Source organism: Tiliqua scincoides, chromosome 1, assembly GCF_035046505.1.
Source record: "Tiliqua scincoides isolate rTilSci1 chromosome 1, rTilSci1.hap2, whole genome shotgun sequence".
Taxonomy (NCBI): domain Eukaryota; kingdom Metazoa; phylum Chordata; class Lepidosauria; order Squamata; family Scincidae; genus Tiliqua; species Tiliqua scincoides.
Window position 1 is genome coordinate 182739666 of NC_089821.1, and position 15346 is coordinate 182755011.

At 40.9% G+C, this 15346-nt stretch overlaps 1 protein-coding gene across 1 annotated transcript in view; it reads right to left on the reverse strand.

The window, feature by feature from the left end:
• The window catches only part of CEP162 (centrosomal protein 162), a 59266-nt gene that overhangs the window by 32149 nt on the left and 11771 nt on the right, over positions 1 to 15346 (reverse strand). Inside the window, exons 5-10 of the mRNA XM_066612487.1 lie at positions 13389 to 13493; positions 8855 to 8998; positions 8024 to 8210; positions 6249 to 6316; positions 4091 to 4170; positions 1635 to 1662 (exon numbers count right to left, since the gene is read on the reverse strand). Of these exons, the coding sequence (XP_066468584.1) occupies positions 1635 to 1662; positions 4091 to 4170; positions 6249 to 6316; positions 8024 to 8210; positions 8855 to 8998; positions 13389 to 13493 (612 nt within the window). The remainder of the gene's footprint in view (positions 1 to 1634; positions 1663 to 4090; positions 4171 to 6248; positions 6317 to 8023; positions 8211 to 8854; positions 8999 to 13388; positions 13494 to 15346) is intronic.

The following is a 15346-nucleotide window of genomic DNA, read 5'->3' on the forward strand; positions in this document are numbered from 1 at the left end:
TTGAGCAGGAATTTCACTTGAGTGGTCACTTTAATTTTGCAGTGTGGGTTCGAAGGCATGAGCATGGCCATTGATGTGCACCCTGAGGCCAGCAAAGACATAGGTGACACAAGGGGTTGGATGGGTTGTCCCTGGCCTGGACTGCCGGGGCTGCCTCAAAGACTTAGCAGCATGGAGTGGCCCTGCGAGGTTCAGCTGCCTCAGCCCCCCTCCTGGGGTTGACGAGGATAAGTTGGCACAGCCTGAACAGGGGCACGGCTGTTACAGAGTGGCTTGAACGGGGCACAGTAATGTATTCTGGCACCTCTTCTATGAACTAGCCTGTGCAGTACAGTTGCTTCACCACATTAAGAACTGCAGATCTCATGATTTCTGCTTCTCCCTATCTGTAAATATTAGTTAATAAAGTGGCCCATTCTTCCAGCTATGCTGTCTTGAGTGTTCATTATGGGATGCAAAAACGAACAACAAAACACAGTGGGAAAGGAAAATTGATAATAATACCTTAATAAGCAATTCATTATAGAATATTGTAAGTAACAATTATGTTTGTTCCCTTACCTTGTGGCTACATTGCAGCTGCATCAGTGTTGGAAAATGGGATAGGATTGGGTCCTGATTCTAGCTCTGTACAGATTTGACTAGTTTCCTCCAAATCTTTGTCTAATTTCAGGTTGCAGTAATATGCACTGATATTAGGAAATAAGCCACCATGAATGGGACTTTCTTTTGAGTAAACATTATTTTACAATTGGGGCACATGTTTGTTATAGTAAGCCATGACAGTGTAAATTGCAGATATTTGTATACAATTTAATAACAACGCAGCACCAGTCAAAGTCTTTAACTTAAACACATATTTGTTATTAGGAGTTCTTTGATTTTTTTTTTTTAATGCTGAAAAGTGAATACTTATAACTACCTAGACCAGTGGTTCTCAAAATGTTTAGCACTGGGACCTACTTTTTAAAATAACACTCTGTTGGAATCCACCTAGCTTTACTAGACTTTAAAAAAAAGGTTTACACAAGCTTGTAAACTGCAAAACAGTCAGCAGCCATCTGATTTTTGAATAGCCTCAGGGCATGAGACAATTAATTATCTGATCTTTTCATCATCAGTGTTTTCAATGGAGGCTCTGTGGGATACACCAGAAATTGGGCTGTGACTCATCAAGTGGGTCCAAAGCCACAGTTTGAGGAAACACTGACCAAGACTGTGCTTGCACTATATAAATTTACTAATTTGGACTACTGTCTCAAAATGATTTTTTAGGTTGATTCCACGAGAAAAATAAATGTACTGGTCTCTCATTGTTACCATGGATGCAAATCACAGATTTAATACCAAGTTTTGTTGAATTCCTCCCAGAGAAAAATGAGGATTAATAATACTTGCTTCATGATAAAATCTAAATGATCACAAGCACTACAAAATTGAATAAAAGGAAGACCACATAAAAGCATTCAAAAAGCAAAGTTTGCTAGCATGTTCATAGCTTCAGCTGAAGTCTGTTTAAAACCTAAGGCCCACCTTTCTGACTATTTCACATAAAGATTTTGGTGCAGTGAAGCTACGCACACAATCAAGCCATCTGCTGTATTTAGTGTTTTGAAAACTGTTAAATTTTATACCTTTTGCCAGCATGCCAGCCTTCTTCTCCTAAACAGTTAGAGAACACATATGAATATACATGAACTTGAAAAATGAATACCTTAGTAGCTGAAAATACGGTGTTTTAGAATAAGTTACATTTTTAACAGCTGCATTACAGTTTGGTACAATGCAGAGGTGTAATTTTTCAGCTGCATAAAGTTTGAGCATGACTAGAGCAAAAGATTTATATTACTGAAAGTTATGGTTACAATCTTGAGCATAAAAGAAAATGTAAAAGCCAAAGTATGGTCTGCAAATGAAAGGCAAAACATTTGAATAAACAAACACAAAATGTTAACAAATTATCTAGTTGATATTTCTTCTCAAAGAAATCATATTTAGGGCAGATAAACATACCATTATATATGACAGTATTATTTACACACACTCGAAAATGATCCAGCAGTCTGTTCTGGACATAGGAGGTTCAATGTACATAAAGTGTTCCCACAGCCAAAATGTTTCTTTTGTCCATTTTGAGATAGCTGATCTGTGTGCTGATGCTTTGAACAGGCATACTGGTTTTCATAGGGAAAAAGGAGCTTCCCAGGCACACACAAGCCCATATGCATGTCTCCCACTATTATTTAGAGCAGTGGTCTTCAACCTTTTTTGTGCCATGACCCTAATAAGTAAATAAATAATGAAACTGGGGACCCACCATTGATCCCACCCCATCCCTGGAACCCTATCCACCTATCCCTGCCCATTCTGCCGTCCCAGCATTGTTCACTGTAACCATATGTTCTTATCAGAAAGAGCAGAAAAAGTTATCATGAAGCCTGGCACTAGTGAAAGTCATTTTTGCGCAACAGCTAAGAACCTGAGCAGGACTGGGACACAATCTCCGGGTACTTGAAGGGGTACATCAGATGCCTCCCCCTTTACCTGGTGGTGCTCCAACCCTTCAACTTATTTCATTCCTGTAAGTAGTTGCGACCCCACAACTGAGGCTTCATGACCCCACTGGGGTCCTGACCCCAAGGTTGAAGAACAATGATAGAGCAATAAATATGCAATCCTTCAAGGTGAAATATCTTATAAAACGAAAACATTCTTCTCAGTCATTGTCAGTGCAAAAGCTACACAAAAAAGGGAGTGACAGTGCCACCTACTGAATATTGTTCATCAAAAATCAGCAATTCTATGCATTCCCTATTTGGTCATTTTTAAATGATTTATTTATTATTTTTAATGCTTCTGTAAAAGAAGCTAAAGGGCTGTTTGACACAAAGTACCTAGCGGGTTAGGTCTAACTGGTGGCTCCTACTTATCACTTCTCTTCCTTTACTGGGAAAACTGAAAGAACAGGTAATTGAGTAGCTAATGCCATCCTAAGCTACAGAGGCCAGGCAGGAGGAGGTTTCTTTGGGGAAAATGCCCATTCCCCCAGATGAACAGAGAGCCCCCAAAACTTGCGGCTTCCCCCCCCCCAAGTCAAAACATAAACAGTAGCAAAACATGATCGTGAGACGTGGCAATCCAAATTCCTTCTGGATGACCTTGGATCATGCAGGAAAATCAGCTAAAGTTCAAAGAGTTTATTAAAAAGAATTACAATGGTTTGGAACTCTATTTACTCATGCTGTCTCAGACTTATTATTAATTATTATTAACAGTATTTATATACCGCTTTTCAACTCAAAGTTCACAAAGCGGTTTACAGAGAAAAATCAAATAACTAAATGGCTCCCTGTCCCAAAAGGGCTCACAATCTAAAAAGATGCAAATGAATACCAGCAGACAGCCACTAGAACAGACAGTGCTGGGGTGAGGTGGGCCAGTTACTCTCCCCCTGCTAAAAAAAGGAGCACCCACTTGAAAAAGTGCCTCTTACTCAGTTAGCAGGGGTAACTGAGTACCCCTTCCAGCCCTTCTATCCCCAAGGCAATTTTTTGGGGTTTTATAGACAGTTGGTGTAATTCATTTGGTGTTTTTGAATTTCCTGTCCCTGGATATCAAATAGGCTTCAGGGTTAGGTTCCTTATGGTTATTTGTCATGGGGAAGAAGAAGATGCTCAGTCTAAGAAGGCAATAAGGGAAATTGAAGAATCACGGTTACTGCCTCAGGGTGATTCAGCAGTCTCCAGAGGATGCCAAGGGATCACTAAAGCTATAAATAAGTAAATAAATAGGAGGCAAATCGGGGTTTTCATCGCAACTTGAGTGCATAGGCACATTCGGCTTGTTTACTAATATTATATGTGTTACCATTACTGTCCCCACACCTCCACAATGTCCCTTAACATGTTTAAAAAGAGATTATTTCAACCCTCTAATCACCTAACCCACTGTCTTTGAATCAGGCCTGGGTGGAGGGGTGTTTATGCACCAAATGTCTGGATAGGCCCTTAGTTAGATGAAAATAATGTTATTTACTTACTAGTTATATTTAAAACACTTAAATATTGTTGTACATGTTCGAAATGCTTACATTAACTTCTGATGTGAACGCTTGTTCAACTTTATCATTATTAGATTCAGAATCTTCTTCAAAATCCTCACTATAATCACCTGGAAGAAAAAAAGGGTTAATTACAGTTTTTGGAAGAGAAAAACAGGAATAATTCTATTTTCCTGTATCTGTAGATAATCTATATATCCCTTCGTTTGAGCTAACTGAAGAGTAAGAAGGTTTCAGGCCATAGAATGGAGCTCTTCCATCAGCAGATCTGCTCATGAGAAGCCACCCCAGCCTGTGGCTTCAGCAGGCTGCAAAATGCACATACTGGTCATACTGAAAAACAGTCAGAACAGTAAGAGATCTTCTACACAGGAAAAGTCTGCTCACGGGTTGATCAACGTTGAACTTGAAAGAGTTCGAGTGAATTATACCCACTGTGGAAAGTGTGCAGGCAAGGAAAAGGAGAACTAACCAAAATATAATAAGGTAGAAGGACTCTTAGTATACAATGGCAAGTATCAGAAAACTGATATGACAGCCAGTATCTCTTCTCTATGTCCACATAAATCTCTTCTCAGTATCCGAGAGCCCAATCCTATGCATGCCTACTTAGAAGTCCGTCCCACTGTAATCAATTGAACTTACTCCCAGGTAAGCATGGATAGGATTGCAGCCTGAAACAGTATCTCTTCTCTATGTCCCTGTTAAAACTGAACTGAAGAAACATAGCTAAAGTACTTTGTTATGTTGTCCATTTATACTGCACAAGCTAAAATTCTATAATAAAGTACTGAATTCTATAAAAAGTACTAAAACATGTTCAGCTTTCAACAATTCTCGAATGCTTTCTACATGTACACTTATAGGAACAGATTTCCTGGATAAGACTAAGGACACAATCCTATGCTGCTTGCCTGCCCCACAGTACAGCAGTGCTGAAACAGCTGCTGCTGTATCCTATGGGGCAGGAGAAGCAGTCAGAGGTTTCCTTGGGGTAAGGAAACATTGGTTCCCTTACCTCGTGTAGCACCCCCACAACCCCTATGGAGCTACTCAGATCTGCACCATTCAATAGCTGGTGCAGATTCAAGTACATCCTTGTAGGGCTTGGAAGCGAGGAAGGGAGGATAGGATCTGGTGGCAGCCTCTCCTACTGTCCCCACCTTCCTCCTGGGCCTGAACGGCCCCCGGGGCTGCCCTTAACCCACCCAGAAACCTCCCTCCCCACTTTGCTGCTGCTCTCTCCCTGCCCAGAAACACCTTCCCACTACTCAGCTGTGAATTCACCAGCGACAGCTCCAGGGGCTTCTTCGAATGTCATGGAGGCCAAGCACCCACCCGTACTGGCCTCTCCCTAGTTATGGCCATCACAATGTGCTTTATGGCATGTTTGCCACTGCCATTTGTTGGGCAGCACACATGCAAACGGCGCTACCTGGGCAGAGGATCGGGATGCCCAGGCTTATCTATTCCAGCACTGGCGGCTCCACTTTAAGTTTTCATGGCTAGTAGCCACTGAGCTCCTATCTTCCTTGAAGTTATTTATAAAAGCTACATGTACCATTAGCTGTCACTACACACTACAGCAGCGGTTCTCAAACTTGAGGGAGCTTTACTCCCTCAGTAAGTTCTTGTGCAGGAGGGGCTAGGGCAGCAATGCGATCCCCAGGATCACGTTGCTAAGGGAGATGGGGGGGTGCTTGTGACTTACTTTGTACAATGTAGGGCTGCAGCAGGCTGCAGGAGATATGGGGAACCCTCCGCAGCGCTCCTCAACACTTGGAACCTGCAACAGAAGTGGGCGCAAAGCACCTCCTGCAAAACGGAAGTGCTTTGCGCCCACTTCTACTGCAGGTTCCAAGCGTCGGGGAGTGCTGTGCAGGGCTGCGCAGGGCTCCCCACACCTCCTGCAGCCCACCGCAGCCCTACATTGTATAAAGTAAGTCACAAGCACCCCGCTTGCCCCCCTTAGTGACGTGATCCTGGGGATCATGTCACTGCCTCCCTCCCCTTCCCCCACCCCTTAAAGGGACGGGGAAGTGTTACACGAACTGGTGGGTCGCAACCCACCAGTTTAAGAACCACTGCCCTGCAGTAATGAGTTCCATAATTATTGTTCATAAACTGTGGATACAATGCAAATTAAGGATTCCCAAAAGTTATCTGAACACTGCTGAAGTACTGTTACCGGATTTTTCATTATTCTTGGGTTCATCTTCACTTCCTTCTTCCATCTCTTTCGTCTCTGGGTGGTTTCTACCAAAAGTGACAATACTACTTATAAATATAACTCTGTAAGATCTAAAGAGATGTTTCCTAATATTTACAATTTAGACGTCGCTTTTTATGGTAACTAATAGCATGTCCCTCTAAACATTAAAAAGTTTTGAATGTTCAGATACCTCTCATTTTACACGTTTGATTTAGATGTTTTTTGAAGAACGCCCTTGTTTAATTAATACCAACACCTAATTTACGGTCAACTTTTCTGAACAACAACTTTTCTGAATAACTACCCCCTTCGGGGAGAAAGGCAGAATACAAATCAAATCAAATCAATCAATAAATAAGGCAGTCAAACTTCCTGCATGCTCCCGCATGTTTGGCTGGCAACAACCTTCTTCACTAATGTCATCAGCTGATCTTGATGATTCCCCACTCCCAGTAGCCTCCCTCCTCAACCCTCTCTACCTATGCCATCTTGCGTAAGCAGTGGTTGCCAGTCATCAATGTAAGTGTTAGCATGTACATTAAAAAGAGATTTTAAATAAACAATGTTTATTTAAGATATCTTTATTTTTTTCTTTATTAACTGGCTTTTCTTTGTTAACGAGTAAGGTAAATGATAATGGCAGTCATAAATGAACTATTTATTTTGTGATGTAGATTGTTATATGACTTTTCCCCTAAGCTGTATCATTTACATACATTCTTATGGGAAAAATATTTTCCATTTATGTATTTTTGAGATACTTACTGCTTTTCAAAAACAGTCCTTGTATAAAATGAGAGGTATCTGTACTACTGAAGTTTCAACATAATTCTCTCAAGTAATTCTGGACATTTCATCTCCAGAAACAGATGGGATGTCTTTGGAGATGGAAAGGTATACAGTATTAATATAGACCATGTCCATCTAAAACTTCTTATGCACTAAAACTGCTAAGCACTCCTTATATTTAGGCTAAAATAGAATTTGAATCCAGGCTAACACTTTATTTTGGCAATACCCCCAAAATATGCTGTAAAGACAATCATGTTAGATAAAATTGTTACATACTCTAATCTTAGATGTATTTTTTTGCAACGTCAATTCATTCTACAAGAATGATCTACTGAGAACCCATCGCCTTGTAACAGCTGGGCAACACACCGTGTAAGCCACCTTTCCCACTCACCATCAGAGACATTCTGGGCTGCTATGGCAACATGCAGGAGATGCTGCTTGGTTTGCTGAGCGCCTACATGCTGCTATCACTGCCCAGAATGGCTCTGACAGAGTGGGAAGGGCCGCTTACATGGCGCATTGCAACACCTGCAGCACTTACCATTCCCCCCCCAGCTACACTATTGTTTATGCACACTGTGATATATGACTTCAAGCACCCAACTTAGATTATCTTGGAACCTGGAACTATTTAAAAATAAAACAAAATCCAGTAACCAGCAACTTTATTTTGTTTGTGGTTATAGAGAAAAGTTTAAAAACATACTGCAGCATCTGTTACTGTCTGAATACTGAAAATCATCACGGACTGATTCAGCCCAAAGGTCTGTCTAGTCAATCACTCTGCTGCAGTACATTTCTGAGTTTTTGTTGTTAAAAAATTTGCATGTCTCTATACCGAAAAAGCCCTCTTAAAACACTAATACAGAAATGGCCATGGCTAGGCTGTATTAATATTGTTCATTTTGAATATTAATATTGTTGAGAGCTTAGGTTGTTGATCTTTTTGAATTTACCTTAGAAATCCTTGCAATGCTTCAGAATCATTGGAGTCCAGCTCCTTATTTAATCTTGAATAGTCAATGGTAGATGATGCCCCGTTCTCAAGGTTAGCAAAGAATCTCTCCTTTTCTTCTTGTTCTTCCAAAGTATCCAGTCCAACTCCTCCAAAATTCTCATTATATCCTGAAGCCACAACTGAATCTAAATTTTAAGAGTATCAGAATATACATGAGAATTCAGAGCAGAAAATTAATATGGATCTATTTTCATGTGGTTAAGTGAATGACAGCTTAACAGTGTCCAGACACTGATATACATATCTCTCATTCCAAACAAGAGATTTGTGGGCACTCAGACTCATGTCTGTTGCACAATAGAGGACGTTTGCACAGTATATTCATATACTTCAATAGAGGAAGTCAATTAAGAACTGTACAGTGGTGTGTGTGTGTGTGTGTGTGTGTGTGTGTGTGTGTGTGTAGACTAGCTTCCTTGGCTGAAACCAACATGAAGATGTTCTCATTAAGACAGCTGTAAGCCCACTAGTGCTCTCGTGCTACTAGGACTACTGTACTAGGGCAATTAAAAGAAACCTAGTCTTACAGATTTCAATGGGATTTAACTGCAGTATTCTCTTGGTGAAACCAGTGTGTTTTAAATTGTGGTGCCAATATAAAAGCAGACATAACTGTTCTTAACCTATTTAGCATATCTACCAGCATAAAATCCAGAAGAACTATACTAATGATATCTTACGAACCAGTTAAAAATCTAATGGGGTAGGAAGTGGAAAGAGAAAAGAGGGAGAGGAAAAAGTGAGTTATCTGAAACATTTTCACCATTACCTTCCAGACTATCTCTGCTTAAAGAGACAGAAACACCACCAGTTTGCTGGAGATGAATGCCTTCTGCATGATCTTCATCCACCTCCACAATAGAATGAGAAAGCCTTCGTGACTTCAGAAAGCTACCACTTGAACCATATATTTCTTAAACAAAGGGGAGAGGCGAAATAAAATATCAATGTGAGTTACTATTGAGACAAACAGTGTCTCCATACTATAATGAATCTACTGAAAGATAGATAGGTATACTACATAATAAAGATTGCACTGGTGAATGCCATTATATATTGGTTCAAAGTGAAAAGGTCACCTGTTCTTTTCAATGCAGCCCCATTAATTATGTCCCCTAAAGTAGCCACTGCTGAAGGTTGGAGCACCCTCCAGTGCAGCACTGAATGTGGTTGGAGAGGCTGCCACCACCTGAAAGTGAAACTCAACATCCCCACCTAATTCATGCACAGAAGCACATCCTGCTTCTGCAGGTGGTCTCCAGATTCCAGCTATTACTCTTTATTTCAAAATGTTTTCTGCTCAGACACTATTGTATTCCAGCACAACAACCCAGCAACTTCTTATCAGAAAACATGCATTAAAGATAACATGCATTCAATCCCTATTAGTTCTTACATTGCCAGCCTAAGGCTCATATCTGATAGCTAGGTGTACCCAATGATAGAATGTTCATAAATGGTTGGCAGACCAATAATTAGGATTGTTGGTAAGCTGCAAAGGTGGATTTGCAAAACAAATGATTATATTCCTACAATAGCCATGAAAAAGAGCCTTGTTTACTTAACTAAACCTATCACATGGTATATTGATTCTAAATCACGCCTGTAAAAAAAGAACAAAATTTCATTCCAATGAGACTGTTTTCTGATACAGGGTGAGCAAACATTTCAAATTTTGAAAAAATCACATTGTAAAATCAGCATAGGTTTGTTACCGTCTGTATGGCCACGGTGATCAGTTGCAGGGATTTCTTCGGTGCTTACATGTATACTTTTCTTTGCCTTAAGGAATTTTTCCAATGTTTTGAATTTAGCCAGTGCCTTGCTTCGAGATGCACTTGAAAAAGGTTTGGGAGTAGCTACTTTAACTACACACAAAATATTCACAAGTATTGACGAGTAATGGGTTAGGGATGAAAGAGACGGATAAATCATGTTATTTATATTACAGTATTTACATACTGTCTTTCTCATAGACACAAGGTGGTCTAATAGGCAAGATGAACATATTGAAGCATTATTGAAATGAAATGGCTCAGTTAGACTCTGAACAAACCAGGAAGTTCATGTACCTACCTTACTCCTAGATAAAGTGAATATTCCTTGGTTTCTTAAAATTGCTTTCCAAATGGGCAGCAGTGTTTTAAAGAAAATTTGCTTTTCTTTATTAGAGTGTTCTTCTCCTACCACTTAATTCTACTTTGAAAATTATTATGTTTCACATAAAAGTCTAATTCATTTCATCTCACTCCTGGAGTGGGTTAAAACAGTTTTAAAACAAACGAATAGAAATTAAAAATGGAATTAAAAAATATCCCACATAAACATAAGCAATATATTGGAGAGGTAGCCTATGTATATTTACTCAGAAAAAAGCCCCACAGTGTTCAAACAGATTAATGGCCCAATCCTATTCAATGCTGGCACAGTGGTGCCAGTGGGCCCTTATGGTATCCAGAATTGCATTTGAGCAGAAGGGAGGTTTCCTTGGGGTAAGGAAACATTTTTTCCTTTTCCATAGCCTGCTCAATGGGGCTACTTGGATCTGTGCAGCCCCGTGTAGGGCTTTTAGGCCCAGGGTGGCGGTTATGATACAGCAGAGGCCTGATGCACCATCCCCGCCCCTCTCCGTGTCTGAACCACCCCCTCCCCACCCAGGAACTCACTCTTCCCACATCCAGAATGCTCTTTCTCTGCCTCCTGACTGCCCAGTGCAATACTTGTGCCCTGGCGACTGTTGGGGGCAGGATGCAGAGCTCACGGGATGGCACAGGCCTTCCCACTGGCACTGCTTACTCTCTGGGTATTGAAAAGGGCTTTACTGTGCTTTTACAACACCCAGTGCTGGTGCTATGGCCACAGGGCTGGCACTTTCCTACCACAGGATTGGGCTGCCTTTCTCCATTAAATCTGCATAGAATTGCCGCCTTAGTGTAGTATGAGATACTTGCTATCTCTCAGGTAGTACTTGAAAAGATGATGACCTAACATTAACATAGGCCCCTACGGGAATTTCTCAGTTTACTTCCTGCTGAATCTTATGCTTCTTCTAGGCCAATGTATTTTTTAAAAAGTTTCTAAAATAGCACCTGAGTGCTCCTGCTCATGTTATCTCTGCTCCTGCTGTAGAAGAAATCCCAAAGCTCCAGTCTCCTTTGACTACACTCCTGGTCACAATCCAACATACTACAGTCTGTTAGATTGTCTGAACTGAGCCAATAACTAAGTATTTTCCAAATGAATATTCAATTGCATCATGTGTAATTAGGTGGCACATTTAAAAATAATAAGATTTGGACTGTTTGCTTGAAAACTGTGTACCATTCTCCCTATTTAATATTTTACAAATGGTATTATACGCATTCATATGACTGAGAAAGGAGTCAGACAACATAGGATACAACAGCATCTTGAGCTGCTCACATACTACTGAAGTTTAATTTAACTGTAAAAATTGGTAAGAAATATAAATACTGTAATACAAAATTGTTCCGGTATTTGGTTATGCAATTATGCTAAATGTTTCTCAACAAAGCAGTGCCTGCTTCATAGATGTTTGTTAAGTATTTTCACAGATCTTAATAGATATGAGTTAGCGGCTAAGGTGAAAATAAAATTTCTAAAGCTCAACAATTAGTTTTACAAAACCTCTGACGTTATAGATTACATATTTTAAAGCTCTAATTTCCTTACAAGAGCTAAAGTTATTTCATGAAACAGTCACACATGCATGATGCTAAACACACACAGAGGAGACTACAAAGCAAAGCGATGGATCCTAGGATAACATTTTGCAAGAAAAGGGTGCTTTTTATTTATAAAAGTGTTGATTTACACCTGGAGCAACAGTGAAAGCAATAAAGGTAAAACTAAACCCAAAAATGTTCTTCATGCAAGGGGAAGAAATGAAAACTGCATCAGATGTTAAAAGCAGCCTGAAAACAGGCTAGAACAGCAATTTTCAACTTTTTTAGTCTCATGGCAGACTGACAAGGCACTAAAAATGTTAAGACGTATCATTAGTTTTTTGAGGATAAATTTTATTGTTTTTTAAATGAGTATAAAGATTGTGTTTAAAGTTCAAAAACATTGCATTGATGAGTGTTTCAGTCCTCGATTATCTCTGATTTCTGTCAGTTCATTTTCTGACTTGTTAATTTTGTTAATTCTGACTTACAGTTAATAGCAATTCTGCTAACTTGCATGCACTTAACACAAATGGGTATCTCACCCAGTACAAGGAAGATACAGTAAGCCCTCGGTATCCATGGGGGATCTGTTGCAGGAACCCCCCACGGCTATCTAATTCCATGGATAACAAAATCTGCAGGGCGGGCATGCAGTGCCGCAGTGCTTACCTGGGGGTTGTGCCTGCCCTCTGGCAGTTGCATGTGATCTCCCAGGCTCCTCAGAAGCCTCCTGAATGTGACCAGAAGGCACTTCTGGTTCAAGCCAACAAACTGAAAGTACCTTCCAACTGGATCCATGACCTCCTGGAGCCTCAGAATGCAACTGAAAGGCACTTCCAGTATTCCAGAAAATCAGAAGTGCCTTCCAGTCATGTCTGGGAAGCCTTATGAGGTGCGGGGAGGCAGTAGGACTGGAAGCCACTTCTGGTCATGTTCAGGAAGGCCTCTGAGGCCCTCCAGCTGCAGGTCTGGCATCCATAAATATTCAAATCTGCGAATGCCGAGCCTGCAGATGAGAAGGGCCCACCGTACATCAAGTAATGGGAAATACTAATCATTGCTGAAAATACTTTTCAATGTTTTATTCAGCAGTGGGAAACTGTAGAATTAAACTGACAAGATTTTGATGCAGTCTCCCAATGTACCAAATTGCTTTCAAAAAACCACAACTGTGCCTTTTTTGAGTTCCTGACTGGACTGCTTGGCTGCCATTCATGTATTTCTGATTTCAGTTGGTGCATATTAAATAGGCCTGCCTCTCCCTGTTTTGATGAGAAGCATGGCACTGCTGAGTCACTCAGCATTTCACTCAGGCTTGGAAATAAAACAGTGAGGCAAAGAAGTTGCATGGGTCAAAACTTGTGCATGTTCTTTTCTAGGAAAGATCACAGAACAGCAATATACTTCAAGGTTGTGTGTAAATCTATATTGTTCTTCAGTTGTTTTGGGCAATAAGAAAAATAACTAATATCAACTTTGTTTGATTAGAAATATTCAACCAAACAAAGGAAAGCTTTATTATTGGGAAAGGATTTGGAGCCGGGGGACGAAGACGACGACAACACACAACTAACACCAAGCTGATATCTACGAACAGGAAATTTAATCTAGTACCAGATTGGCCATTTGAAAGTGGCATCTTCTTCTCACCATCTTCAATCATTTCATCTTCCCCCCCAATTACTTTCTTCTGATACCTTTGTTTGATAAACTTAGGATCTTGGGAAATAAGACAGAAACAAGAAAGCCAAGGAAAGCAGAAAACAGATAAAAGTTTGCACTGCTAAACATACTAAACATAACCTAGAAAATATAAATATTAAAATCAAAGAGGAAAAAAGAAACAGTGTAGACAGCTCTTACTTCTTAACATGCCAAGTGTGAAAAGGGTAAAGAGCAGTGGTTTTCAAACTCTTGTGGAGAGTTTGAGACACTGTAAGTGCTTGCGGGGGCGGAGGGGAAGGCAGCAGCGCGATCCCCAGGACTGTGCTGCTCAGGGGACTGCAGGGGCTTGGGTGCATTTACCCAAGCCTCTTGCAGCCTCCCTGAGGTGCGGGGAGCCCGGTGCAACCTTCAGCAGGGCTCCCCGCAGCAGTGAAAGTGAAAGCGGAGCAATCGCGGCCCAGTTTGAAAAGTCCTGGGTAAAGCGAAACAGAAAGGAGTATTGCTGACCTCTATCGTCTCTGCTGAAGAGCAAAGAATCCAAGAATACCAATACAACAAGCTGTAGAGATACTTTCCAGACTATTACAAGAAACCACCTACAATCGAAACACTCAGGTGTGTTGGGGCAGGAAACCTCTATAACACCTGTATCCGTTCATTCTGCCACACGAGTGGCTTGCTCCACTTTCAGATTAACATTCCTAACTAGCACTGTAAGCCATCCTCCTCAGATCACATGGAGACACACCATCACATGCAATTGGACTGGTGTTCTAGCTCGGTCTCTGTTGGACTGCAGCTCCTAAACTATTACGGAGCTTTCACATCAATATTTCAACCCTTACAAGGAAAATAAAGAGTTCCATCTTTGCAAGTAACCAGCGTGTCTTGGATTTCGTGGATAAAATATTTTGACTTTCTATCTGTTGTGGGAATACCGCAACAATGCTGATGCCTCCATTATAGCCCAATCCAAAGCCTGATGGCACCCAGGGCTCTGGTGGAGTCTAAACCGCTGGATCCCATGGGCACTGGGCTAGCGCTGGGAGTTTCCTTGGGGTAAGGGAGAATTTGCTTCCTAACCTCAGGTAATGCAGTTGCAACACCAATGGGTCTCCTCAGATCTGTGCCCGCTTTTGCAAATCTGTGCCTGGCAGAGGCAGTTATCTTTCCCCAGCCCCAATCCTCCCCTCCCTCTGCCCCATTCTACCCACTTCCCCCCCTCCAGCCTAAGAAGTCTTGCTGCCGACCAGTGCTAGAGGAGCACCGTCCGTCTGTCCATGGGGTGCTGAGGCCCAGGGCCAAAGGTCTCTCCTCCCTGGGTGCTGTGGATGTGCCTTATGGCATGTTTGCAACACCCAGCACTGGTGCTAGGCCCGTTTAGGATTGGGCCCTTCGTCTGTCACGGAGATCCAAATGTCTGTATTTAAATCTGTTTTGCTCACTGAACAGAAAGCTTGTACTTCCCACTATTAATACAAAACAAACTGAAGTATTTAGGTTTTGAACCTCAAATCCAAATATTCCAAAGCAGTCTTGGTAGCAGTATCTGAACTAAAGTTTAGTGGAGTCCAGCAACCTTTGTGCCATATATTCAAGGCTGCTGAAGGTCTTAACATTTTTAAGCTAAATGAAAATAATTCTACACAACAGGCAGCCTAGCAGCACCTCAGTCCTAAACACACACAGTCTGAAAGTTGAAATGTTATAGAAATAAACTTACAGTTACTTTATATAAAAAGATGGGTTCTTTACATTATGAGTATCTAAAGCACTACAAACTTAATTCAGCAAACTTGATGAAAATCTTGTTGTGGAGTTCAGCAAGTTTTTTTTAAAAAAACTGAAAAACTACAGGCTGAGGTTAACAAAAACACTGAGATACTTCATGGAAAATTAATATTACA